Source organism: Necator americanus, chromosome X (genome assembly GCF_031761385.1).
Source record: "Necator americanus strain Aroian chromosome X, whole genome shotgun sequence".
NCBI classification, from domain to species: Eukaryota; Metazoa; Nematoda; class Chromadorea; order Rhabditida; family Ancylostomatidae; genus Necator; species Necator americanus.
The window spans coordinates 4,466,790-4,494,142 of NC_087376.1; the positions used below are offsets into that span (position 1 = coordinate 4,466,790).

The 27,353-nt window shown below is 33.5% G+C and overlaps 2 protein-coding genes across 6 annotated transcripts in view; one reads left to right on the forward strand and one right to left on the reverse strand.

Annotated features, from left to right (window-relative positions):
• The window catches only part of RB195_021467 (uncharacterized protein), a gene marked incomplete at both ends in the record, with an annotated part of 92,230 nt that overhangs the window by 12,349 nt on the left and 52,528 nt on the right, over positions 1-27,353 (forward strand). For 2 of the 5 annotated variants that reach the window (XM_064208216.1, XM_064208217.1), the window contains 30 exons: positions 11,132-11,165; positions 11,337-11,452; positions 13,786-13,942; positions 14,219-14,369; positions 14,437-14,545; positions 15,088-15,228; positions 15,310-15,448; positions 16,065-16,210; positions 16,269-16,436; positions 16,487-16,600; positions 16,672-16,795; positions 16,896-17,008; positions 17,074-17,155; positions 17,219-17,296; positions 17,404-17,515; positions 18,163-18,243; positions 18,308-18,436; positions 18,621-18,789; positions 18,845-18,926; positions 19,002-19,120; positions 19,282-19,376; positions 19,740-19,804; positions 19,894-20,005; positions 20,304-20,405; positions 24,191-24,332; positions 24,393-24,485; positions 25,705-25,763; positions 26,107-26,171; positions 26,252-26,358; positions 27,018-27,192. In XM_064208216.1, coding sequence (XP_064064096.1) covers positions 11,132-11,165; positions 11,337-11,452; positions 13,786-13,942; positions 14,219-14,369; positions 14,437-14,545; positions 15,088-15,228; positions 15,310-15,448; positions 16,065-16,210; positions 16,269-16,436; positions 16,487-16,600; positions 16,672-16,795; positions 16,896-17,008; positions 17,074-17,155; positions 17,219-17,296; positions 17,404-17,515; positions 18,163-18,243; positions 18,308-18,436; positions 18,621-18,789; positions 18,845-18,926; positions 19,002-19,120; positions 19,282-19,376; positions 19,740-19,804; positions 19,894-20,005; positions 20,304-20,405; positions 24,191-24,332; positions 24,393-24,485; positions 25,705-25,763; positions 26,107-26,171; positions 26,252-26,358; positions 27,018-27,192 — 3,379 coding nt within the window. Of the gene's footprint in view, positions 1-365; positions 490-873; positions 1,044-1,347; positions 1,441-2,099; positions 2,228-2,315; positions 2,400-2,459; positions 2,560-2,674; positions 2,798-2,893; positions 3,014-3,599; positions 3,735-3,801; positions 3,871-4,510; positions 4,593-4,692; positions 4,752-4,834; positions 4,938-4,991; positions 5,103-5,168; positions 5,273-5,338; positions 5,429-6,625; positions 6,714-6,781; positions 6,967-7,018; positions 7,122-7,277; positions 7,331-11,071; positions 11,100-11,131; positions 11,166-11,336; positions 11,453-13,785; positions 13,943-14,218; positions 14,370-14,436; positions 14,546-15,087; positions 15,229-15,309; positions 15,449-16,064; positions 16,211-16,268; positions 16,437-16,486; positions 16,601-16,671; positions 16,796-16,895; positions 17,009-17,073; positions 17,156-17,218; positions 17,297-17,403; positions 17,516-18,162; positions 18,244-18,307; positions 18,437-18,620; positions 18,790-18,844; positions 18,927-19,001; positions 19,121-19,281; positions 19,377-19,739; positions 19,805-19,893; positions 20,006-20,303; positions 20,406-24,190; positions 24,333-24,392; positions 24,486-25,704; positions 25,764-26,106; positions 26,172-26,251; positions 26,359-27,017; positions 27,193-27,353 lie in introns of those variants that run through there. The other 3 variants (XM_064208215.1, XM_064208212.1, XM_064208211.1) reach the window with 3 other exon arrangements.
• RB195_021468 (uncharacterized protein) lies at positions 8,876-10,877 on the reverse strand (the record flags this gene model as incomplete). The annotated part of the gene is made up of 6 exons (XM_064208219.1): positions 8,876-8,926; positions 9,007-9,164; positions 9,235-9,377; positions 10,266-10,381; positions 10,442-10,573; positions 10,794-10,877. The coding sequence occupies 6 exons, from the start codon at positions 10,875-10,877 to the stop codon at positions 8,876-8,878; spliced, it is 684 nt and encodes a 227-aa protein (XP_064064094.1).

A 27,353-nucleotide genomic window follows, 5' to 3' on the forward strand; every position in this document is an offset into this window, starting at 1 on the left:
AGCAGTATTAATAATAATCTAATCAATAATAATACCAGCTATAATACCGATAATAATAACAACAATAAACATAGTTTATTAACTTACTTATGTTGACAATTTAATAATAATAATAGTAATAATAAAAATAAAAATAATAATAGCAATAATAACATTATCAATGATAACAACGCGAATCATAATATCAATAATGATAACAATTTACTTGCAATAATAATAATAATAATAATAGTAATAATACAGTAGTCAATTATTGATTATTTAATGAGGTGGTTTTGAGGACATGAACAAACAATGTAGCTTTATTTGGTAGATAGAATTTCTGATTTTTTTTTTGCATTTTATTTTTTTTTTACAAATTTTAGATCGAAGGCGGTGGTTCATCACTTCTTCTTCGTAACGGAAATCCAGCAGATGAAGGACGTTACACGTGTGCAGCAATATCACCAGCAGGCAATGCAACACTGAATGTGAATGTACAGCTAATCAGTATGTTATCCATCAATCCATGACGTTTCCATATCCATCCCTCTGTAAAAGCATGATTGCATGCTTCGTGTGATTAAAGAAGAGCAACAAAAAAAAACGGCGATGAAACGTTCTACAACGCTGAATCGGAACGGTCGGAGAGCATGCCTGGAGCTTTTCCACACTATACCGATACCGTAACCATATTACCAATATATCATACCTGGTGTAGGCGGCTAACACAGCTCCCATCACCCATACAACTCTATATACCTCTCTTTCTTTCTCTTTCTCCCTCCCTCCCTCCCTCCCTCCCTCTCTCTCTAATCACACAAAGCGTGCAATATCCTCACATCACCTCTGAGTTGTCTTTCTGTGTTGTGTGGCATGTCCGTATGTGTTCAGAGAAGCCAGAGTTCATCCTGGATGAACTTGAACCACCAGCTGAACTAAGTGTACGTGAAGGACAAAGTATGGAATTGCCTTGTCGTGTACGAGGCACTCCAACACCAGCAGTTACATGGAGTCTTGACGGAAGACCTATAAGTGTCAATTCTAAGGATTACACCATTACGGTATGCGCCAATGATCCAATGATATTTTTAACCCATTGACGACAGCGCGCTTTTCTGCCACGGTCCATGTTTTCATTCTCCATTTGGTCCATCTTGTGTGAAATATTATTCGAAAATAATAGATCCATTAAGTACAAAAATCTTCCGAAGAAAAAAATTAGAAAATTGTTGAAAATAACAGTAGAAAAGTGTTCTGTTCATCGGTTAGCCGCGCTGTCGTCAAAGGATTAATTGTTCGGAGGATTTTTTTTTCATAAAAAAAAAATCAATGCTAAGAAAAAGAATATTAATAAAAATTTTGCAGCAAGATAACACTCTGGTCATTATCAACGCCGATAAAGCAAGTGCAGGAACGTATACATGTACTGCAATGAATCCGGCTGGTGAAACTGAACAGGTACTATTGAGATATCCTGAAAATTTGGGAAAAAACAGATTGAAACAGGCGTTTTTTTTAGTAGAAAGTAGGGATTACGGGAAGTTCCCTATTATGTGGTACATTTTTAGTGAAAATCAAAGGTTAGTTTTAAGCATTTGAAGAAAAAATGCTTTGAAAGTTACCCTCTCCACAATAACTTTGGATTAAGTCCACTATTCTGCTGGACGTAATTTTGCACATTTTTGTGGGGATTTTTTTCAATTTGACTTCATTTTTTTCTTTCCAAAATTCACCTGTTGCAGAACTACTTTCGTCTGTTTTCATTTGTCACATTTATTTATATATTTATTTATTGTTTTCGGTTTATTTACGACCACTTACTCGGGTTCATAGGGGCGATGGTAGAAAAAAAGGGAATCTTACATTTCATAAATTACATTATTTAAACATCTTTCCCACCAACTGTAAGCTTTTATTTATTTTTCCATGAACAGTACAATTTTAATTTTTTTTAAATTTTATTTCTAACCTTACCGAACGTTATGGTACATATCAGATAAATGGAATTTTCTCTAAAAAAGGAGATCAAATGAGAAAAGAGGAGTTTTTATTGATTGATTTTATTTTTTGTTGACATGAATTTACCTAATTTTGTTTTAAATTTGTACTTCTTTCAGTCAACGTACGTGAGCGTCATAGCTGTTCCGGTGATATCGCCTGGTCAAAGCTCGTTCAATCTAATCCAGGGTACACCTGTGACAATTCCTTGTGACGTTTATATGGATCCAATGCCAGAAATTAAATGGTCAGATCGATATTAAGAATAAAAATCGAGAAACGATTACTTGTAAATTTTCTTTGTAAATTTCACTTGTAAATAATAAATTTTCCAGGTATCTCAATGGTGAACCGTTTGAAGGTGGTTATGTTGACGAGAATGGCGCTTTAACGATAGAAGATGCGGAAGAAATCCATAGGTAAATTATTGGATGCTTCCTGTTTTTAGTAGAAATAATTTGAGGTTAATTTTCCCTCAGAGGTCAACTGAAATGTGTTGCATCAAATGAAGCTGGAGAAGATGAACGGGTAGTCACCCTAACAGTACATACAGCACCTATTATTGACGGTAGTGGTCAGGTGAGTACTGTACTTAGCAGAAATTTCTTTCATGTATTTTTCTTTTCTTATTTTTATCGCTGTCTTTGCTTCTATCCATGTATTTTTGATCACGTCTATCCTGAAATTCTTGTAGACAATCAGCAAAATTGTTCTTGTCAATGAAACCGTATCATTACCGTGTCCAGCACGTGCTATACCACCACCGATTCGAATATGGAGTTATGAGGGGCAAAATATGGATACGATTCCTATTCAAGTACATTATTTTTGGCTTTTTTGCTGTTTTCACTCACACTACCTTGTTTTTTTCCTTTTTTTTGTAAATTTATTTTACTATTTTATTCAATTACAGCATGAACTGACCGAAGAAGGTGCACTAATTTTACCATTCGTTCAACTGGATAACACTGGACATTACACATGCCTTGTATCAAATCTTGCTGGAGACGATTCTATCACTTACAGTCTTGAGGTTAACATCTTTTTCTGGATATTCTTCCAGTGATACAATTCGAAAGCCGGTGGCGCAATTTGCCCCAGGAATAGCCACGACTTTCTCTTTTTTGTGTGTCGGGATTCGGAGTTATCCTTTAAAAAAAGAACAGTGCCTCCCACTTTAGAGTGGTATCAGTGATGGTTGATGGATGGATGACTATTTTTTCCAGAAGAAAGATGATCTTAGGAGAAATGAAGAATGAAAGAAAATCTTTTCTCAAGGAAAAAAGATAATTTTACGAGGAAAATTTTACTATTCCGGAATTCCTGCAAATTAATAATTCATTACATTTACGGACAGAAAATTCCGCGATTATCACTTTTTCCTGGTGAATTTCAACACCAATAATCCATGCTTTTTCCCTATAGAACCTCCAGAACCTTGAAAAGTCAATATATGATCCGCAAAGTTGACGTTGTAATAATAATGCCATCGCTTTTTTTTTCTTTTGGTAATCCTGTTTTTTTATAAGTATGAATGAATATTAATAGTGTTATCTGTTTAATATTTATTAAAATAAGATTATATGGGAAAACTTTGAGTTTAATTCGCATATCTTTAGGTCCACGAAAAACCACAAATTGTCTCTGAAACACCAGGAACAATTGACGTTGTACGAGGTTTAACATTGGAAATTCCTTGTAAAGCTAGAGGAACACCAGAACCTGAGAGGATATGGAAAAAAGATGGTATCCAGGTGAGGAGGAGATTTTTGGAAAAAAAAAACTGTTGAAAAAAAATATTATAATTGTAAAAAGCTTTAGATTGGTCAAGAAGATAAGGATATTACTAATATTGACTCTGCTGGGACCCTTAGGATCATGAATACCCAGGTATATTTTGCCTCATTACATTTTTACATCTATTTTTTAAAATTGTTCCATGCATTTCCGAAAATAGTTTCAAGCATCCCAATAATAGTTGAGAAAATTGTGAAAATTGAGATATTTTTGCGTGTTGAAGTATTTTTTTCAACATTTCTTACTTTAGATTGTGATTTAATGAGGAACTTTAAGAGAAACGAGTTTTAAAATTGTTCTGGATATTAAAAACTAAATAAGAGATGAATAATAATGACAAGTAAAATGATAAATAATAAAATAATAAAATAATAAAATTATTATTGAAAAAAAACTTGTCAAAAAGTATTTTGGCAGATATCGCATTATGAGTTTTGTCTGTGAATTGTGGGATTCATTTCTTAAAATTTGGCAAAAATTATTGAAAAAAAAATATATTAAACTCTGGAAGAGTTGAGTCTTCGAATGAACAAGGATGCTTATCTGACTGTACTCTACGCTATTTTAGATGGAGAATTCGGGAAAAATGTGTTTTATACTAATCAGAACGCATAAAAATTTACAACTTACTATGTAGGAATTTTTTTTTTCAATTTTCGTTTTATGGAACACATCCGGAATTGCACTCATCCGTATACGTGTTCAATGTTGCAGCAAATGAAGGTAATTTTAGACAAGCCATGGTGGTCAGTATACTTGTGAAGTGACTAACGCTGTTGGAAGCGATAGCCGTGTAACTACTGTAGTTGTACAAGGTTAGGGATAAGAATTTTCCAGAAAATAATCTCTTTTTATTATTTGAATTATTTCGTTATTAGCTAATTAATTTTATTTTCTAATTTTCTCTTGCTGCAGAACCACCTGTTATTCTTCCGGCAACAATAAGCAATTATACTTCCGTGGAAGGTGATTTGGTAAGTTACAGTTACACTACAGTAGTTTTACAGTAACCCAGTCTACTGTATGGAGAGAATTCTCTAAAATAAAAATATTTCAGGTAGAGATCCGATGCCATGTCGAGGCAAGCCCACCTGCAGAAATTCAATGGACAAGACGTGGTGTTCCGATTACCGAATCCACACCTGGTGTATCGGTGAACGGTCGGTAATAAAGAATCCAAGGTTGTTCTGGAAGAGTTCAATACTATAATTTAGGCGGTACACTAATTATACAAGCAGTTAGTAAGGAAGATGCCGCTTTTTACACCTGTAAAGCATCGAATCCAGCTGGAAAAACAGAAAAAGTTATTCGTCTTAGCGTTATTGGTGAGGATTTTATACAATTATTGATTAATCTTCCTGGATACTACTATGGTGTTGATCATATTTTAGTGCCACCTGATATCCCGGATCAGGACAGTGTCGTTATCGAATCCGTGAAAATTCATCAACCTTTCAGTCTCTATTGTCCTGTATTTAGTACACCTTTGCCAACGGTTTGTGGATTCGTCTATGTACATAGTCTTTGATCCATATTCATCTATTGAAGGTTATATTTTTAGATCACATGGTACCTTGACGATACGGTAATGTCCGATGGTGATCCAAATGTGATTTTATCGGAGGATAAACGAAGACTACATGTTATCAAGGTATCCTTTTTTACATCTAATCAATAATTAATTGTTTCGGATGATTTTGATCCGATATTCGCTTTATGCATAGGATATCAGTCATGGGCGTTTCAAAATTTATTGTCGTTTTAAAAATTCTTTTTTATTGTTAAGGCACTATAATTGATGTGATTTTAGGCAACCGTTTTATCCTTTACAAACATTTGAGTACTAGAAAATCATTATTCCAGGAAATTACTCACATCCATTTTAATTCACAGTAACATATTTTTATTCTACGGGTTTTAAGTTTAAAAAAAAGTATAGCTATGATATAACCATGTAGGTGAATATATGGGATTAAATATAGTTTTTCATTCTTTTTTTTCTAAGACATATATATATATATATATTTACTTGTTATAACCGTGAGGATTTGGGTTCTGGGTGTTTCCTGGAAGTTTCCCAGGCATCAAACATTTCTGACATGTGCACGTTTGTTGGAGTGATTAAGGTGGAATTGCTCGAACAGCAATGTTGCAGTTTACTGACGTTTCTCCTGTGAAGTTCTGGATTTAACTCTTTGTCTTTGAATGTTATATATCCACAAGTGATTGTATTTGAGAAATGTGGAGCTTTTTTCTTTCCAGAAATTATGATTTTTCACTATAGAACTGATGGCTTTTGCGTGTTTTTACTATTTTAAGGGGGAATATGTGCTTAAAGCAGTAATTTTTAGGGTCTTTAACTGGTAATGATTATCTCGAATACGACCAGATCCAGAATCTGGAAGGAGTTTGCGAATACTGCCTATTTTATCCATTTTACGGGCTCTTAAAGCTTTTTTTTTCTTGCCGAAAAGAGGATTTCCTAGGACTCATCAATGGTTGTCCATAATTTTGGATGTTATGCTTCACTTTTTTCGGTTCTTTAGGAAATAGCAATATTTTGGAATGGTTAATTAAAATACGTTTGCAAAGATGAATTTTAGGGGATCTTCTATGAATAAACTTATCAGGTGTTTATTTACACAGTACAGTTTATTTTATGTTTTATTAAATCCAGAAACAAATAATAATTATAATTCAATTTGCTTTAATTAATTTTTGTTTTTTTAATAAGTTAATTTTAATTTTTTAATTTTCTAGGAATATCGAATGATTCCTCATACACAACAATAAATAGGTCCATGCAATCGATATCGATTTCTTTCTGAAAATTTGCGCACGTTTTTAGGCACGTACTACGGACGCTGGTGTATACAAATGTGTTGCACGTAATCTAGCTGGAGAAAGTAGCAAAACATTCGACGTTGAAGTTATCGGTAAAGCTTTCTTGATTCGAATAATTCGACATTCGACTCGAATATTCGTCGAATGAACTCTTTTTCAGTTCCTCTAAACGTTGACGAAAGCCTGTATAAACGAAAAGTGACCGTATTCGAAGGTCAACGTGTTGAATTAGGATGTCCTGTAAGTGGACATCCTGCACCGACTGTAAATTGGGTAGTTGGAGGACGAATTTTGAATCCTGGCGAAAATATCAGAGGTGTTGAAGTGTCTGAGAGTGGTAATTTGGTGAGTTGCGTCTTTCATTCGTACGATTTTCCTGAATAACGTGGATTTTTAGCTTGTCATCGATAATTCGACTGTCGATCATGCCGGAACGTATCATTGTGTTGCTCAGCATAAAGCTGGAAGTTTGGACGTTGACATTGAATTGATTGTTAGAGGTAAGAAAATTCTTTTTTTTTTCGAAAATAGCTCAACCAAAGGAAATTGGTAGAAAGGAGAGAGGATTATTGTGGCTTTCTGGAAAATAAGCAGCATCCGAATACATATTTTAAGTACTATTAATACATTAAGGAGATTTCGTATCTATAATCCAGAAAAGTTAGTAGAGTTTGTAAATGAACCCATGGAAATGAGTGAGGTGCCATGACCTCATCCTCATGTTCATTCTTTATTATGGACACATCTATTCTCGTCCCCTTGGGTTATACCCTCAGGTCAGTAAATCCTCTAGGATAACTACGGACTGTAGACCGATGAGTCGTATCCGTAGTCTCCACTTTTGCATCGGTAAAGGAGCAGCAGTCCTCTCATAAGCAATCCACAGTAGTACACTGATCCTGAGAAATTCCCGTCGAGAATTTCTTACCATTAGGAAATCAGGGAATGAAAAGGAACATTTTCCAGATGTGGAAGAAGTGAAACACAAATTTATCAAAGTTCTAGGTTTCTGAAAAACTTATAAATTATCTTTCAGCCTAATCTTATTTAATTAAGCTAGTTTTTCAAAATTTCAAAAATACAAACTATATCTTTAGAATAAGTTCCAGTAATTTTTTCCATTATGTTCAGCAGTAATTTGAGTTAATTAGTGATCGATTCACTCGGAAATTTTCCTGAAAAATTTTCGACCTCTTTATTGAGTTCAGCCGGTAATTCCTCTTCCTTTCACTCTCGATTCGATACGAATATCGGTTTGAAGTACATTGTAGACATATTTATATGATATCCCATCATCTCAGTTAGTTTTTGCAGTAATTATACAAACTATATTTTCTATTTTTAAAAATGTATCCTTTAGTATTGTTTAGAAAGAGTTAGAAAAAAAAGCAACCAGCTCTTTCCTGGCTTCAATGTTTTGAGAATATTCTATGGAAGAGAGGGGAATGGCTCTTATTTGACCTACCGAACTTTTTTTTCTAAATTTATTTATGTTTTGATGTTGAAGAAACTATTGACGACATTGGCAGAGGTGCATCATCATCCTTTAATACTTCCTTAGTCTTGTTTACTTGTGTTATTGACGTATATTTAGCGGATTTTCCAGACAGCTCAGCTCACAGGATATTTATTATTTACATTACCGTATATAAACGTTCCATCACAACACGATAAGAAGGTCAGGGAAAAATAATTTTTTTCTACCATATGGGCTACCAGTTTTACTAAAATAACTGAATAACTTGACCAGATATGCGGGTCCTCAAACATTAATAGAGTTGTTTTTCTTTTTTTGAAGTGTATCCAATGAAGAATTGATGGAACTGAAGTAAGTAAGCGATAGCCGTATTTCTCTAGGATATTTGTTCAGGAAAGAAGGCGCATATAATAAATAACTAGGCGGCTTCGCTATTTTACAAAAGATTCGCTAAACTAATAGCCTACTTTATCAAAGTATACAAAAAAAAGCATCATTTCTTAACGTTTTACTAAGCAACCAGCAATATTTGCGTTTTTGCGTCGAACTCTATGGAAACAAACGAAGGAGCGAGCGAGCGAGCGAGCTTTTTTTTTTAGAATTCAACTATAAACTCTCAAGTAAACTAAATATGCGTTGTTTTTTTTCTTTTAAATTTAAAACATTTTTTGAATAAGAACACAACACTGAAAGTTAAACACGTAGTACGTCGTGATGAAAGTAAACAGATTCTTATCTGTTCACAGACACACACACACACAAAATCGTTGTTAAACTTTAGAGAGAACGTATTGTGATGTGAGGAGCCGGTGCGGTGTATCGTCCAGACTGAAAATTATGGATTATCTGGAATTTTTATGGTATAAGTAAATGCTACAATTTAAAGAAAAAATACCTACTTTACTTACCAAAATCAATTGTTCCATATGATGGAGCATTTTTCCGAGTCCACGACAGCACGCGATCATTCCAAATACTCCAGTAAATACCGTACCCATCAACGATACCATCTCAACAACGATCAGTGCAAGTAGAGCGTTTGGATTAGCCGTTGTGAACATCGCTTCTAAATATTTTTTTTCAGCATTTTTTCCTGGAAAAATCCATGAAAGCCGAGTATTTTTTTTGATATTAACCTGTACGGAAACTTGTATGAAGCTGATATTCAGTTCCATATAGTGAATAAGCAAGCCAACATAGGCTACTCATGTAAATCACCGTCTGGAACATCACCATTCCACAATACGCAATCACATGCGGATATGAACGCCATCTTCCGCTATAAAAAACACTTCTAAAATCACCTTACATCTTTTTTTTCCTATAAAAATTATGTTACAAATCATTTATCATCAAATCATGTTTTTATCTCTTTTCCTGTTTTTTTCTCACAATTTTCCTGAAGAATACTCTTAGGTCATAATTAGATATATTTATTTTATTTTTTTCTTTTATCATTTTTTAAGATATATTTCCATAAGGTTAAGAGTTTCAAAAAAACAATAATAAAATTAATGGTTATTCTATTACTATTAAATTACGTCTTATAGGTGTTTAACAGAGTCATAAACCCATTATTCTTTTCTGGATAAATCATTCCGGAGTTGTTGAGGTATTTTTGAGGCCACTGCTATAGGAAACTACTTAGGTTTTTTTTTATATCTTTTAAAATATTCACTCATTCCTGCCTGTTTTCAGGATCTATTCACCGCTTTCAATCATAAGTGCATGTTTCTCACGTATCTTAAATGTTTTTCTACGTATCCACGTTCCATAAGGGATTTTATCTCGTCATTTGTTCATTAATTTCATCATTGGATTGGGAAGTTCAGGAAATCATTTTCGATTTTGGATTTAACTGTTTACAACAGTTATGTATCATACACTTTAGTGGAAATAATTTGGATTTGAATGATTTCAAATTCAAAAATACATTTTTCCTCTTAAACTGCACTTTTCCATTTTGGATTCGCCGCCTAGCCTATTCAAAAATAGTAGTTTTATTCAAAATGCGCTATGGATCGGATATGACTTTGGTTCCTCAGGATTCTGGAAATGGTTTAGTGATTCCGCCTGAAATGTCAGTGTTTCTGGATCAAATTGATGACTTATTTACTTGTTTAATGTTAATTAATTTTAATATTGTCTTAAAAGCAATTGTTCTTACGCTCTGACTGCGATATAAGCGGTTGACATGAGGTAGGTGGTCCAAGCTGATGAGGTAAAACGTAACAGCGAGAACCCAATGATACTCATTGTTGCAAGAAGTGAGACGGAGGCGATCTGAAAACATAAATGAGTTCCAGAGATTTGAGTTAATCCAAGAAAATAAGTTAAACTTACACATGACAAAAGAAATTGTATATTTCCCATTTTTGCAATAAGATACCAATTCATCCCGAGATTGTTCTCAATCACAGGATACTCTGATTCGTTCGTATTTGTAGCCGATGAACAGTTGCTCTGCTGTTGATGCTATAAAATAAATTGTGAAATTATTGAGAAAAATATTTTACCTGAGAGAGGAACCTGATTTTTCAAGGTTTCACACAAGTTTTTTTCAAGTTTTATTTCTTCCAGAAAAAAAAATTCCGGTTTTTTTCAGAAGCTTTGGTGTTAAGGGGGTTTTTTCTTTTCTTTTTTTTTTGAGAGCAGTAATTAGCTGTACTTTTTTTTCCGGAAATAATGATCATACCTGTTCTTCTGTCTCTTTCTCAGTTGGTTGTTTTGTTTCCGGTGGTGTTCCACCTTTTTTGTTGAAATCAAAGTCGAGTTTCATTTTAAAATCTAAACAAATTGATATGTAAAATGATTGAAATGGTTCTAAGAGGATGAAATTTTATAGTGAGGTGTGGAAGAGGAGGAATTGAGGGATGAAATAGTATGAGATAATTATAAGAAGAAACAGGAAACAACTGAAATAGGAAGAACTGCTGGAAAGCATTGGTCAGCGCCAGCTGGGCGGCGCAATCAATGTGCGTTTGTTGTCGCGGCAACCGAGGTCCAAGCAAAAACAGAGTAGAAAAGAGCTGAATGACTCCTTCTATGGATATAATCCACAAGATTCGTTACATGTCTAGAATAAATCAATAAAAATCCACGCGAAAACATGCGATTACTTTGCGAACCTCAATACACTATCGTCAACAATGAATTATACGGCGCTAAAAAAAAAGAAAAATATTTTACACTCATCTGAGAAGATTTTTTTTCCCAGAAAAAAATGTTTTATTTCTAGCTCCACCGAAGGTCGGTTCGGATGAGTCAATTGAGGTAGTTGTCGGGAAAGCTGTGACATTGTCATGTGACGTGGCGAACTCAGGTGATGACAGGACAACCACGTTATGGCGATTGGTGAGATTTTTATGATTGATCCGTGAAAAATTGACACCTAAGATCCAATCAGGAACTTGAAAACATGAACAAAAAGTTTTTTTTTAACTGTAGTTGTTTTAAGTTGCAAATGTACTCAAATTCTAATTTTACTTAAACTTTAATTTTAACCAATAGTTTAATATTACTTTTCAAAGTTACTCGAAGTAACGAGTAGGTATGAGTAGGTATTCGTTTTTTTTTTTGCATTTTTTCCCTAAAAATCCATGCTGTAAGTTAAGGATAAGAAGAAGGTGCAGAATTATGGAGAGAAATCACAATTCCAAATGTTTTATGCTGTTTATTTCAATTTTTTCGGCTTTTAACGCCGGCTATTCATTTTTCAGGACTTGTGGGGAACGGAGTGCTGTCGTTTCTTTTTTTTTGTATTTCTTATACGTGGCAAGGCTACAAAGAAAAAAAAACTACTTTTTTGCGCTCCTTTCAAGTCATGAAGTATTTTCTTTACATTCATTTGTACTGTAAAAATGATAATTTGTTAAAAAGGGTTTTATTTCTGGACAAAACCTGCATTGGTTTTTTTTTTCCATTTCACTTTCAAAGATTGCTATCACCTTTAACCTAGCCGTAAATTCTTTCGCTGAATGCATCAAATCCAATTTTATAAGAACATGGAGGAATAATAATATAATATAATGATATAAGAACAAATTTGCATATGCACTTTTTTTACTCACTATTATTGGTCTTTTATTGTTATTTTTTTAAAAGTTTGACTCCGATCTGCAAGATTTGTCACCATACTTAACCCTTAGTTAATAATGCTACTAATCGGGATATATCTCTTTTTTCAATTTTTTACAGATTCACATACATTTCGATCGTACAATTTAAAAAAAAACCAACTTTTGAGGGTGATTTTTTTGTTGCCTTAGTTCTTACAACAAAAAAACTACACTAGCTGTAGTAAACTACAGTAACTTGAAGATTTTTTTCTTCTCCAGGGCAGTAGTTGTATGAGAACATTTGCAGAATTGTAGATGTTTCTTTTTTTATATCTCTATTTATACCTTTTTTTTTTCGGAAACCAATGGATACAGTGCTCTGGAATTTCAAACCACCCTGAATTTCTACATATTGTTTTTTTATTTTGTTTATTTCTTTCCTTCCTATTTGAATTGGACATGATAATTGATTAGAACATGAGAAATATTGAGTCTCTGTGCAAAATCTCTATGTTTCTGGATTGTTTCGATAGATTCGTTTTTGTTTATAACATTACATAGGTGAAAATTTTCCTTAAAGCTGAAATTTTGTCATCAAAAAAATACCGAGAAATTCGAGTTTTAGTTTTGCGTGTTAAAGATTTTGAGTAGCAATATTTGGCGGAAATGAAGAAAAAAACAAACAAGTATTCATTTTTATGAAGTTATCAAGAAATTTCTCGTTGAAAATACTGCCGAATAAATAAAAAATCAATTCAATGAAACAAAATATGTGCATTTTAAATGAGGCGCTTTTATTTATTCGGTGAGCAAATGTGCTTCAATATGAAATGTCATGCATAAAAGCTGACAAATTCTATGAACACATGAAAAGTGTATATATATATGTATATGGTGGTGTACTTTCGTACATATTTGCTTAACTCATCTTTTTTTTCACAACTACGATACGGTACGTACGTTAAAGTTAACGTATAAATGTTTATACATGTCGAATTTATAAGCAAAATATGTATTTTAGAGAAAAAATCTGGAAAATTGAACCTCTACAGTTCTCTAGGTCTAAGGTTTAAGTCCTGAATCATCCTCAAATCCATCTTCTCTGGAATCCGCTATGCACACTCATTACAATCTGACAGTGATCCTTCAAATGAGGAGATCCTCACTGAGTTCTCCTCCTCATTCACTGGATCTTCACATTATGTAACTCTACTGATATAGCTCTTAACTACGTATTTTTCATTCTTTCCTGATTTTTCTTCGTTTTTTTTTCGGCTCTGTTGTGTGATCAGAGCTTGGAAAAATTATATTCTAGGTGATAGTGGAAAATAAGTGTTGGGTTCCTCTTTAAATAAGGTAACAATCTTGTAGGAACTATTCTGAGGCTTGAGAGATCAAATCCTGGCTTAATTGTCCTCATTTAGTCCCTTCCATCAATAATTCTCAGGAATAAACACAAATATTACCGGAAAATTCTGTAGTTTTAGGGATTTTCCGTATAAATTCTAGGAAACTAACTTTCTGAAACCCTTTCGAAATTTTAATTTGTGATGTTATTTAGGTTCAAATAGTGCCACAACCAAAGCAGATATGTAAATTTTATTAAAATGAATGTGATTATTTTTCTAGAACAACTCGGAAACACTACCACGAAATGTACAAGTTCCTTTCGATGGTCAACGTGTATTCCTTGTCGATGCACTTCCTGCAAATGCTGGGATCTATACTTGTATTGTACGAAATTCTGCCGGTGAAAGTCGAAAGAACATTCATGTCACTGTCCTTGGTCAGTTTATACCTTATTTTCTTGATTTGTTTTTTTTTTTTGCACGGAATTATTCAAGAACCAGGCTTTTCTATCCTGAATGGCTACAGCTGCATTGTTTTAACCATGAAAATGCAAATTTTTCAAATTCAAAATGGTGTTGTCAAATAAGAGTATAGAAATATAAATATAATACAAATATGTAATAATATTTATACAGTGATATAATAGTATTAAAAATGTAATTGTAGGATTTCATTGGAAATATGTTGCTTCATCCTAATGAATCCATTTCAGAACCACCGGAATTCATTGAAAAACAATTCGACCAGAATGTCCGAGTAATTAGTGGATCACCATTGAGCTTAGCTTGTCTTGTCAAAGGTTCCCCAGCTCCACTTCTGGAATGGAGAAAGGATGGTCAGACAATCACTGAAAATGTATTTAGGTAACAGGATTTTTTCAATGTCCATTTTTTTTTTCTCAGGAATTGTCTTTTAAAAGCGATATTTCAGTGACAATGGACAAAGATTGACAATGGATTCACAAGGAATGACAACACATCGCTTCACATGTCTTGTTTCTAACAAAGCTGGATCTATTGCAAGAGATTTCTTCGTGCAGGTACCTTAAACTCTCAACTATCACTTTCTTCTGGATATCGGATAAGAGGTGCTTGGATTTTGAAACTAAATGGATTTTAGCACGGCATCAACAACAAAATTTCGGTGTATTTTTTCAAAATTATATTATATTTTTATTGTTATTATTATTAACATTATCATTACTATTATTATTATTATTATTATTATTATTGCTATTTTTGTAATATTATATACTACCGAGCGCGATCAATTAAATGAACAGCGAGTGATTAAATAATTAAATGTGCCATGTAAATACATTTATTTATTTGACTTACTTCTTCAAATATAATTTATATTTATAGATATATACTTATTGTATTTCTAATTTTTCCTTCCTAGTTTTTGGAGAACTATTCAACTTTTTAGGATAATGGTGACTTGAAATTTCTATCTCTAATTTCAAATTTCTCGCCTTTTTCTGGGAATTTATATTGACTAATGTGATCCTCTAATGTAGCCAATTTCTGGATATGGACGTACACTAAATAATAAAAAAAATGTTTTAATTTTACTCTACAGAGTGTTGCCCCACCAACAATCAAAGATGCCGGTGATCGTACGATTGTTGAAGTAACCGAAGGACAAACGGCTATACTTCAATGTCCAGTAGTTGGTGGAGACGTGGATATTACTTGGAGGAGGCAAGGACGAACTATTGAGGTTCGCTCATGATCTCTATTCGTGGATAGCTTTTGAGGATATGTAAAAAAAAAATGAAGTGATGAACGATTTTTCTTCCAGGCATCTGAGGGGATTTTCACTGTGGATAAAACTCGGCTGATGTTAGTGAATGCACAAAAAGATCATGAGGACACGTTCACTTGCATAGCAAAAAATAGTGCCGGTGAAGCGGCACGAGATTTTGAAGTTGTTGTGTTAGGTAGGTCCGATTATCCTCATTTTTTAAAATTCGATTTTGTTCTATTTTTACTGGGAACACATAGATAAACTTGTGTTAACTTGTTTGATAACTAGAAACAGACTCTGTTTTGCGCTTCCACCAAGTGTGCATCCACAATCGAATATGGCTTAGTTATTTCAGTCCACAAAATTAGATCGCAAATTCTTTAAGATTACTCTTTTGAATGAAATGCAGCTTAATACTTTGTGGTTGACAAATCTTAAAAAATATAGTTTTTTTTTTCCAAAATCATGCCAGAAATACATGCAACAAAAATTGGAATAGGTTTCCACGTTTTTTCCCTTACTTTTAAGATTTAATTTCTTCGTCATGCGTGGATAATAATACCATTATAAAGATGTATTATGGCATCGTTTGAACGGCGAGAACTGATCCCTGCTATTTTAATTCATTCAGCGCGTAGCAGTTAATCACCCTTACATATACATACCATCCTACATTCGATTTCTACATGAAAGTATCTGCAAACTTCTCACCATTCCGGATTTCGTTAATACTGTTTTTTTTTCTGAAAATCTTCCACCATATGCTTGACGAGTTTCTGGATCAACTTCCGAAATACAGTGATTTTTAGTTGCACCGCATATCAAAGGATCACTGGTAGAAGATGTGGAAGTAGTAGAAGGATTCGAGATGACTCTGGATTGTGACTATGATGCAAGTCCTGAACCAGTCGTACAATGGACCAAAGATGGTGATTCTCTTCCTAGAACGGCACAGGTACATGTGTTATCCAGAAATCCTGATGTTGTTATCCAGATAATATCGTTTATTCCAGCTACTGAACGGAGATCATACTTTGGCGATGAGCGGTGTAACACGTAACAGTGCAGGCGTGTTCCGTTGTGCATTATCCAATAAAGCTGGATCTGCTGAAAAAACGTTCAACGTTCGAGTAATCCAGAAACCCGATTTGGAGGGTAGTGATGAGATCACGATTGTGAAGGTATGGTCTGTTTTACTGTATGCATGGCATCCATATGTATCGATTTTTAGGTGAACATAACTCGTCCTGTCACTCTGGAATGTCCTATTAAAGATCCAATCGGTGTCGAATTATCATGGTCCCGACATCAGCTACCTGCCGTTAATGGTGTGGAAAATGTACAGGTAGTTCAATTGGCAAAAATTTCATCCAGAGATATTGTATGAGGAGAAATAACACATTTTTTCTTTTCCAGATCCTATCCGGGGGACGTCATTTATTCATCCCATTCGCACAAGTGAACGATGAAGGAACGTTCACGTGTACGGCAAAAAACGCAGCTGGAGAAACGTCAAAAACTTATAAATTGGAGGTCCAAGGTTAGTAATAATGACGTCATTCTCTCTCCATATCCGTGAATATACAGGATTATTTGGCTATAAAACCGCATAGAATTTCCTTCATCTCTCAATCTTTTAGTTCCACCAACAATTTTGAATGAAGGTGGAGAGTATACGGTAATTGAGAACAATTCGTTGGTACTTCCTTGCGAAGTGGAAGGTAGTCCTCAACCAGTGATCGTTTGGACAAAGGTTGAACTTCTTCTGTTTTTTTTTCTTTTCTTTCTTTTTTTCTGAATAAAGTATTATTTTTGTAGGATGGACAACCTGTGAATGGTTTGAAATCAGTCAGAACACTTTCCGAAGGCCAACAATTCAAGATTAGCCACGCTGAAACCAGTAAATTATGGATAACGTTTGGCGTTCATAGCAGAATTATTTAGTTTGTAAAATTTTTTTAAGGTCACCGAGGATCCTATGCGTGTCACGCTAAGAATGATGTGGGAAGTGCTGAAATTAATTTCGATGTGGATATTATAAGTACGTTTTATCGATTTTTCCCCTATCATTCCTTAAAATTTAGTAAAAAAAAAATCGTAAACCGCGATTAAAAATTGCACCATTGAGCTGGAAAATTTTTTTTAAAGCTCGTCCGGCTGTCCTACGTGGTATCAAGGAGACTGTAGAGGTATTCGAAGGTGGAACTGCACATTTCCGTTGCCCTATCGTTGAGAAAAACTTTAAAGGACATGTTGGATGGCGAGTTGTTCCCTTTTTTCAGGATATAATTTTACAATTTTATTCGACAGATTTTTTTCAGTGATATGTATATATGTGATATTTTTGTGCGCTTTACTCTTTTTTTTTCAAAATTAGTATTGGTGTAAGTGTTGAATTTGGAAAAAGGAAAAAAATCTCAACACATGCGGCTCTTCTAAAACTATAGAGGTCCTGTATAATTTGTAATTAGTCCCTGTTCTAAATTTTTTTTTGCACTGGGATCCAACAATTCCATTAAAAATTTTGCGGAAACGTGTGTAGCATTTGAATAAGGCTAATTTTAGATATGAATGAAAATAGAGCTTTGCACGAGTTTCTGTGTTATCTATGATGGTTACTAATTTTGTATTTAAAATGTGATAGAAAAATGAGGATATTTTTTGTTAATGTTGTTATAATTGTGACTTGCTCTACTCGCTTCTATAATATACATTGTTATTTCTATTTATTGCTGAAAACTCTCCTATCACGTACCTTTTTAAGAATTTTTATCTGGATTTATTTTTTTTTTCCTGTGTAGTCACTGTTTCATTTGCTAGAAACTGCCTTGAAACGTTTGGATCGTTTATTCATATTTTTTTATATATTTTTTATATTTATATTTTTATTCTTGTATATTTTTTCAGGTTATACGATTTCAAGCCAATCCCGACAAATAATCCAAGATTTTCAAGAGGACATGGTGATAGGCGGCTTAATGTGCAAAAGTTTGTTTTTAAAACTTTTTAAAATTTTTTCACAAATGATATCATCCAAACCGTTTTTGTTAAGCGTTACGCTATCGGACGAAGGAGCATACAGCTGTCGAATAAAAAATGATGCAGGCGAAACACGCGTCGACTATAAACTCGTTGTTCTTGTACCACCAAGTATTATTATGTTGGATAAGGATAAAAACAGGTAACAATGCCATTTTGTGCCAGAATTTCTAGAATTTTTTTTTTAATTTGGTCATTTATTGATCCTCTTAGATTTGCAGATGATGTTTAATGAATTTTGGATTTTTTTTAGAATTTATGTATTTATAGATTGTTTACAACCTCGCGTAAAAAAATCTCATCAAAAATCAATACAACAATTATAGATCCGTTACTGAAGACAGTTCTATCACCTTATCCTGTCCAGCAACAGGAAAACCAGAACCGAAAATCACTTGGCAGAAGGATGGAGAAGTTCTTCATCCGGAAAACATCAGCAATGTTATCAGATCAGCACAAATGTCTGGAAGTGAAATAAAAATTGCCAGGATTAAGGTGAGGTTGATTAAAGTTGTTAGTTTTTGTTTGAAAACACCTCATTACATTACAGCAACATGATTCTGGACGATTCACCTGTGAAGCTTCGAATAAAGCCGGAACATCCGAACAAGATGTGTTAGTGAATGTATTGAGTGAGTTTTTTTTTCAGGATTCTTGAGTTTTTCTTCTTTTCCTTCAAATTGGATCTAATACATATCTTTCTTAAGCACCACCACGAATCGAAAAAGATGGAATTCCGTCGGATATTGAGGAGGTCGCTGAGCGTACTGTCACTCTTTCCTGTCCAGTTCACGGAAAACCAACTCCTGCTGTTACATGGCTCAAGGTTTGAGTTATTTTGTATGTGAAAGCTATATTTTTGTAATCGGCTGAAATATCTCAGTTAATTTTGGTAATTTCCTTTTTTTCTACCTACTTTATATTTCTGCTACTTGTAATTTTTCTTTTGATTTATCTTTTTTATTTATTTTATATTTAAATTTACAGGCTGGTCGTCCATTGAGCCAACAACAAAACGTTAAAACTTCTGCAAACGGACAGAAGCTTTACTTCCTTAGTTTGAGCAAGGACGATGCGGGAAGGTAGGAGAAAATTGAAAATTTTTTGCCTGATCCTTACGTAAATTTCGTAAAATATAGAAAAAAAAATGCAACAAATTACCCTAATTCGCTTTTCTGTGATTCGCAAAATGATAACGGTTTCGTACGTGTTGGGAGGGAGTAAAGCACAAAATTTTTGTTATTTCCAGAGAATGATATTAATAATTTGTTCAGGAAGAAAATTTCTTTGTTTGTATTTCCTGGATATCAGAACTCATGTAGCACTTGAAGAACCCTACTTCACTTTTTTTACTGCTATCTAGTACAAAAATTACGTACAATTAGAAACTGTTAATGAAATAAAATATGTGTAACAATTTTTCATAAGGTTATCCTGAATTTCAGGTACACTTGTGTCGCAAAAAATCCTGCTGGCGAGGATAAACGTGATTTCAATGTGAAACTGCTAGGTATACTATTTCACTTTTTCTTTTTGTAAATGTCAATAGGAAAAAAATTTCACTGTTTGATATGTAAATATATTTAAAAAAACTTCCAGAAGCACCATCATTCGAAGGTCCAAATCTTGTACGTCGTGTACAGGTGAACGCTGGAAAACCTTCAATACTTACTTGTCCGGCAACTGGATCTCCTCTACCGGCGATTACTTGGTGAGTTTTTGGATGAAACAAGGATAATCAAATTATTACGAATGATGCTGAACTTTACTATGCAATATCTGGTCAAAGATGACGAATTGTTGCAAAGATTTCCAATTCTGTACTTGTTTGCTGTCTTCAATAACAAAAGGAGATCCTTCGGTAATCCTGAGAAATTTATTTGTGGTTGAAAAAATAGAAGAGCAAAGGACCCGCTCAGCTGTTTAAAAATAATATTATTACCTCAAATAATAAAGTGTGCCTTGACTCCATTCCATTTTTAATTTTTTAAAATTTAAACATAATTTAGGCTTCGAGACGGACAAACATTGCTACCATCACCACGACATGTGTTCCTGGATGGCGGACGTCAACTACAAATCAGTAACTCACAGTTAGAAGACAAAGCCAGGTGATTTACAGGAGAAGGAGAACAAGGATAGTTAATTGCTGTATAGCCTTTCCCTGGATTATTCGAAATAATCCTTGGAGAATGTTGATAAAAATGTGTTAAAATGTGTTAATCTGCATAATGGAAGAAGAATCTTCTCAACATAAACTGTTGTTCTGTTATCCAGAATGTAGTACCGTAACGATGGACAATGTTTAGTTCCATGGTGAAAAGGTTCTCTTTCCACAAAGCAGATTAACACGAATTTATTCTCCAAGGATTTTTCAAATGATCCGGAAAAAGGCTATAACTGAACTATTTTATTGTTAGCTGGGCGTAACAGCGGGCGAATTTCAGACGTCATCTGAAGTATATGAGCTATTTTGTGGATAACATACACCTATACAACATCTCATAAAATTTTCTGGGATGTAATGTTGTTTTGTTGTTATTTGACAGATAACAACTGTAAACATAAAGGGTATACTATCTATAGTATTCTTTGTGCTATATATTTATTTATATTCACTATTATTATTTATTTATTGTTATATTATAGTACTATTTATAGTATACATTGGGGGATTTTCTGATGGAATCTTTTTTCATGGATTTTTTTTTCCGGCAGATACTTTAACAAGTGGGTAGGTCGCCCTCATGTATTTAAGCATGAGGTTCATAAGGAGATTAAGGTTAGGAGACACGGAATTAATCCACTATTTTGAGCTGCGTAGATTTTCCCCTACATACTTACAATCCTTGAGACGGTCCCAAGATCCAGGATGAACTTCTGTGTCAGTTTTTGAATTATTTTGATTACAATTATTACCGTATTACTCAGAGATTGATCAATTCCGTACAACTTAACCTTTATCCTTTTACCGTGTCACTTAATATCCTAACGAAGGTGTGCTACAATCCAGAACTGGTCCCGGAACTATTCACTAACGTATTTTTCCCCCTTTTAATAATATCTTAGAATGAAAACACAAAAACAGGATATAAATCTTCGTTCAGAAAATGAGTATGTAAGGAGGGATCGAAGTGAAAATGTTCATAAAAACAATCAAAACGTTATGTTTAGGTTAGGAGGAAACAAAGAAAAGATTGACATTTGTAATTTTTAATAATGGATACATGTAGAAAAATACTATAATATACGTTTGCGCTCTTAACATATAATTATTGATCATAGATCATCAGAAAATAAATTTGTATGGTGCAGAAATAACATAGATAACATTAGGATGTGAATAAAATGACAGTTCATTGCCGTTTTTGTATTTGTATTGATTAAAGTGAATAACAAGTAAGTGGAATGTTCCTGGATAAAAGTTTTTTTCTCCTGAAAAAAATGAAAGATAAAAATGTTTTCTTGAAAAAAATGAAAGGAATACTTGACTAAATCTGACTGATATGTATCATTTTTGGAATAAAGTTATCATCTAGAATCCTGCAAGTCCATGAATCCTGCAAGATTCCATGAATTGAAAATCTAATCCCAAGCACTTTTTTCAGTAATTTCCTTTTTAAAATGCGAAGATTATGACGTGGGACCTATATGAAGCTACTTATCGTGATGTTCTACGTGGATTCCGGTTTTTTCATCTGATGTTTTTAAATATTGCAACAAAATTATATATAAAACTATAATATCAAGAACGGGTCACTTTTTCTCCTACGAACTTGCTATAAAATTGTTTAGAAACCGGTAAAAAAGCTATTATTTATGTAAACCGGGGTTTACCTGATCCTGTAATTTTTACAAAAAGATGTTTTTTGTCATTTAAAAGGGCTAGAGTGCTGCATCGTTCAGGCTATAAAACTGAAGCAAGGAGATTTTTTTTTGAAAAATGGAACGATAAACCATCTCCATCAGGTTAAATATTTTATAAAATTTCTAGGATATTTCAGAAAAATTCGATCTAGGAAATTCATAATTTTTTAATGGAAATTGTTTTTTTAGTATGATTAAATGTGAAACAGACATAAGGTTTTTTCATTATCTATTTCCTTATCTCTCAAGGGTTTTTCTGGATCTTTTTCCTCATCTCTCCTTTTTCCTTATACTAATTCACTTATTTATTTACTACTTATACTATAACACTTTATATATTTATTTTATGTTTATTTGTGTGTTGTTTCATTTTTTTCGCTTGCTTATTATTTATTATTTATTTATCCGGTTATATTTAGAAAGAAATCGTAGAATATGTACGATTCCCCTCCTTGTTTTCATTTCACTTTGACCATTAATTACGAAATTTAATTCGACTAAAATGGAATGTCCCTATAATGATTTTCGTGCCAAGACCTGCATCGTATGATTACTTGGATGAAGTGGAAAGGACTACACAGCTGCTATAAAAAAGGAAATATTCATCTGTTGACATTTATGAACTTAGGAGCTTGGTTTGTATGATAATCGAGACGATGTAATATGAGAAGTTTATCCAAGCATACTTGTGTGTACTTTACTTAAAGGCATCACTCCACGAATCTGAGGTGGTACGGATTTCAGGAGGAGTATTCGTATACAGGATAGTAGACTATGGAGAGGGGGTGATTCCGTCCATTTCTTCCTAATTGCCGTAAAAAACGGCCCGGAAGATACGGCTTCGGGCGTTCTGCCGCACTATTTTCTACAAGGAGTTCGATTGGAGCGCGCCAGGCTTGTGCGCGCGCCGCATCTTCCGGGCCGTTTTTTTTACGGCAATTAGGAAGAAATGGACGGAATCACCCTCTTCTCCGTATTCTCCCCTCCCGTATAAGAATACTCCTCCACCTGAAATCTGCATCACCTCAGATTCGTGAGGTGATGCCTTTAAGGAGCTAAGGCAGTAGAATTATGTTGGGTGAAGTATTATTAAGGTTTTTTATTTTATTCCATTGTCATTCTATCAAATTATTTAATGATTTATTATTTAAAAAAATAAATCAAATCAATATGTTAAAAACTTTATAAATAAATTGAAGAACTACTGCGTTTATAATAGTTTCCAGAAGAGGGATCCTTTCCCTTTGGCTAATTTTTTTTTGAGGAATTAACTTCAAATAAAGAGTGTACCTGAATTTTTTCCGCTCATTTTTGGTTATGATTTAAATTTTGCAGCATTGCTGAGCCGTCAAAAAAAAAAAAAACTAAGTCCGAATAGAAGTAATTTAGTATTCATAAGGGTAGAACAACCTTCTTATTTTCATTTATGAATTTTTTTTTTGAAGGCGTGCTATCAGAGGTACTGTTAACCCTCTCCATATTTCGTATAGCTAACCCGATACAATAAACAATTCCTCAAAAAAAAACAAACAATTGACTAGTGGATTACAGGTGTATTGATTTTTGCAGAGTTTTCATAAATAATTTTTATTTTGTTCAAGAAAATAACTACATAATTTTTCTATATTTTGTTACATTACTGTTATATACTTGTTATACAAGTAGAAATCTGTTATGATACGTATATACGCGACTCGACACGATGAAGAGATTATTTGAGGTGGCGACAGAAAGATTTAAAAAAAAAGATTTTATTACTGTTTACTTTACTGACAATTACTTACTTTGCTTACTAATTATAACTAATTACTAATTACTATTACTGAAAAATGATTACTGTAAAAGGGAACGTGAGTGTCGATGAAATCGGGCATTTTATTGCTCTGAAAAATTCTTGTGGAAATGACAACGTATGAGATTTTTCCCCACAAAAATTCTTTTTTTTTTAAACTGAAAACCTAATTAGTTATTTTTTTCAGGAAAAAATCAAACCTATGAGCTGTACTTTTTTTGAAAAATAACTATTTAGATATACCTGCATTGCAACAAATGCTGTCGGCTCAGATGATTTGGAAACGAGTCTGGATGTGGTTTCAATACCGGCAATTCTTGGTGATAAACACGAGAAGCTTGAAGTGATCGAAAATTTCCGTCAGGATTTGATTTGTGATGTAAGATATTTTCTCAAATATATCTGGTTATTTTAGGATATCCTAAAGTTTCTGTTACAGTTAAAAAATACGGATTCACCTGTGGATATTGAATGGCAGAAAGCTGGTCAGACAATTACACAACAAACTCTACGAGATGATAGTTATTTGCAGGTATGTGATTATATGTAGATAAAATTAAGGTTTTTTTTCCAGAAAATTTCAACAAGACTAAAATGTGTTTGTTTGTTCCGTTTATTCTCGAATAATTCCATGCAATTCATTCAATTGTGAAGTGCAAACTTGCTGCTGAGGGCTGAGGGAAAAAAAAAACCGGGACACTTGAGAGCAAACTTTTCCCCCCATCCGCATTATATAGCGCAATGCCTTTTAAGCGTGAAGCGGTGCTGAAGAACGAATCCGAAAGCATCGAACTGCAGATTGCTTCCCGAAAAAAAAAGAACTCTGCTAGATCCAGAAAGAAAGCTAGGATGTTGATTCGTTTCTGAATTTGTGTGCTTGAACAGAATAAGGATGAACTTGGGGACCATCTTTATCTCGAAAGGAATAATTTCGAATTTTCTCATTATTTTCGAGATTAATAAGGTAATATTATCCATTATTTTGTTGTTAGTAATATTTTTTAAAATAATGCATTGTTAAAAGATTGTCGAGACTGAGAGACTGGGAATTCAAACTCGACCAATTTTCTCGTATTCTTTAGCATTTTTTCAATTCTTAAAATAAGATATTTACTTTCTGAAAAATATTATTTGAATACTTTTGTGATATAGTTAAAAGTAGTGGCTGATTGAACGTTAAACTACAAGCCAAAACTCGGAAAATGTGAATTTTCTTTTAATCACCATAGATCATCATTTTTAAACAGACTCAGCTGTTGTTCTGGATTTCTGATTTGAAAATTTCAGCTTTCATCGGAATATGTTCTTTCATACGGGGATTTTTGTGTTTTTTTCATAAACGGAATTTTATTTTCAGACATTTCACATTTTTTCTCGTTTTGCAGATAAGTTGATAGCGTAATGAGAACCTTGGAAATCCTTTAATTTTTCCTTATTCAAGGAAAAATCGAGTCTTTTTACTCCTACTTTTATTTCCTTTGAAGAAGATTCATTTCCTAGGGAAGTGTAGCATGGACGAATAGGTATAGTAGGCAAGTACATCATGAATACTGAAATTTTCCCATGAACTTACTATCCATGAAAGATTTTCCGAATCAACAGTTTCCTAGAATAAATTCCTTATCAGATCTATGAGAATTTCTCTCCAATAACATTGTTATTGTGATATTCTTCTGAAATAGAATTTTTCTGCTACTTAGGCTACAATTGTGGATTGATCCAAGCGTTCAATCGGCAGAGCTATATTTCAGATCCCGTCATCTGGTCGACGATTGCACATTCTATCCGCCCGGACAACGGATACCGGAAGGTTTCAAATGATCCTTTTCGCACATAAATGCACAATATAACCTCCAAGCTGATTTCTGGAAGGATTCTTGATTAACATCATGTACATCAAAATATAGAATGCTATTCGTCTCATTGGATCCTATCAATGAAACAAAAATCCTTCCAAACGTCTCTAGAGGCCAAATGTCAGTTGTTTCGCTTCCTGTTTTTCCCTGGACGAAGTCTTTTATGAGAACATCAGGACACCAGTGTAATTAGTCTCTGGTGGCGCTGAAATCTGCAAAGCAGCTTTCCAGGAGGTTATGACGTGTGTTTGACATCCGAAAATATGTTAAATGCTAGTAATTATGTCAATCTTTGAGGTATACATGTATTGTTCGAAACGCTGCCGGTGAAGCACGAAAGACTTTCGATCTGAAAGTGCTTGGTGAGCGTTTACACCTCATAAATCATGTGAAAATGTCAGGATAATGGGAACAAGAGCCGGCGAAAACGTTTTCGTTTTAGTGCCACCATCCATCAATGAATTGAGCTCGTCGGAATCGCTGCAGAATGTCATTCCAGGATCTCGTTTAAGTCTTGACTGCATCGTTGACGGTGATCCATTTCCGGAGGTGCTTTTTATTGGAATTTTTTTTTTTCGGGCAAGGCTAGGCTATAGAAGATTTATATACCTTCAATTATTTTCATCAAAATACTGGAAAATAGTTACGGGGATAATCCGTAGGGGTATTTATTGAAATATTCCGGAACTCTATAAGCAGTAAGCAATTACGTTCATAATTATTTCATAGATGTCTTTTGTTGTTTATAACAATTAGTGAGAATTTGCCTTCATAGGATAGCTTCAAATAGCTTCATTTAATATGAACGAACAATTGTTGACATAAAAAAATATTTCATAATAACGTTTAAAAGAGAAACAATAGAAAAAAAACACCAAGAAAAAAAGAAGAAATTGTATGAGCTTTGTTATCACCGATAAAGGCTAGTATTTCACTGGAATAGGTGAGCTCATTTCGAGAAGAAGAAAAAGAAGAAGAAGAAGAAAAAAAATAACCATAGAAAAATCGTTTACAATGACCAGAGCGTTGGAGATCACTCGGAGATAAAATGACACATTTTATGAATGGATTTAAATCCATACGAATTACTGTAACGTTGCATAATTCTGAGCATTGCACATACACAAACATAGATACATAGATGGATGGATAAAGATATAGGATTGCCTAATAATATTACAATATATGAAAGCATTTTTTATTTTCAGATCAGTTGGACACGTGACGATGTTCCTATTGAAGATGATGAATTATATAAAATAATAAATCAGAAAGAAACAGTTGTTATCACGAATGTTGATGGGCAGAATGCTGGCAAGTATACTTGTCGTGCAAGTAATAAAGCAGGAAATGTTACCAGAGATTTTGTCGTACGACTAACAGGTATGTATATAAAAAATATTTTTCTAATCAAAATTTATATTAAAGCAGTAGATAGACAGATAAAATGAGAAGAAGAAATTTTTTTTTGAAATAAAGAGAAAGAAAAAAATTCTATTCAAAACCCATGTAAGGCAACTGAGAAGTGAGAAAGTCAGGAATGA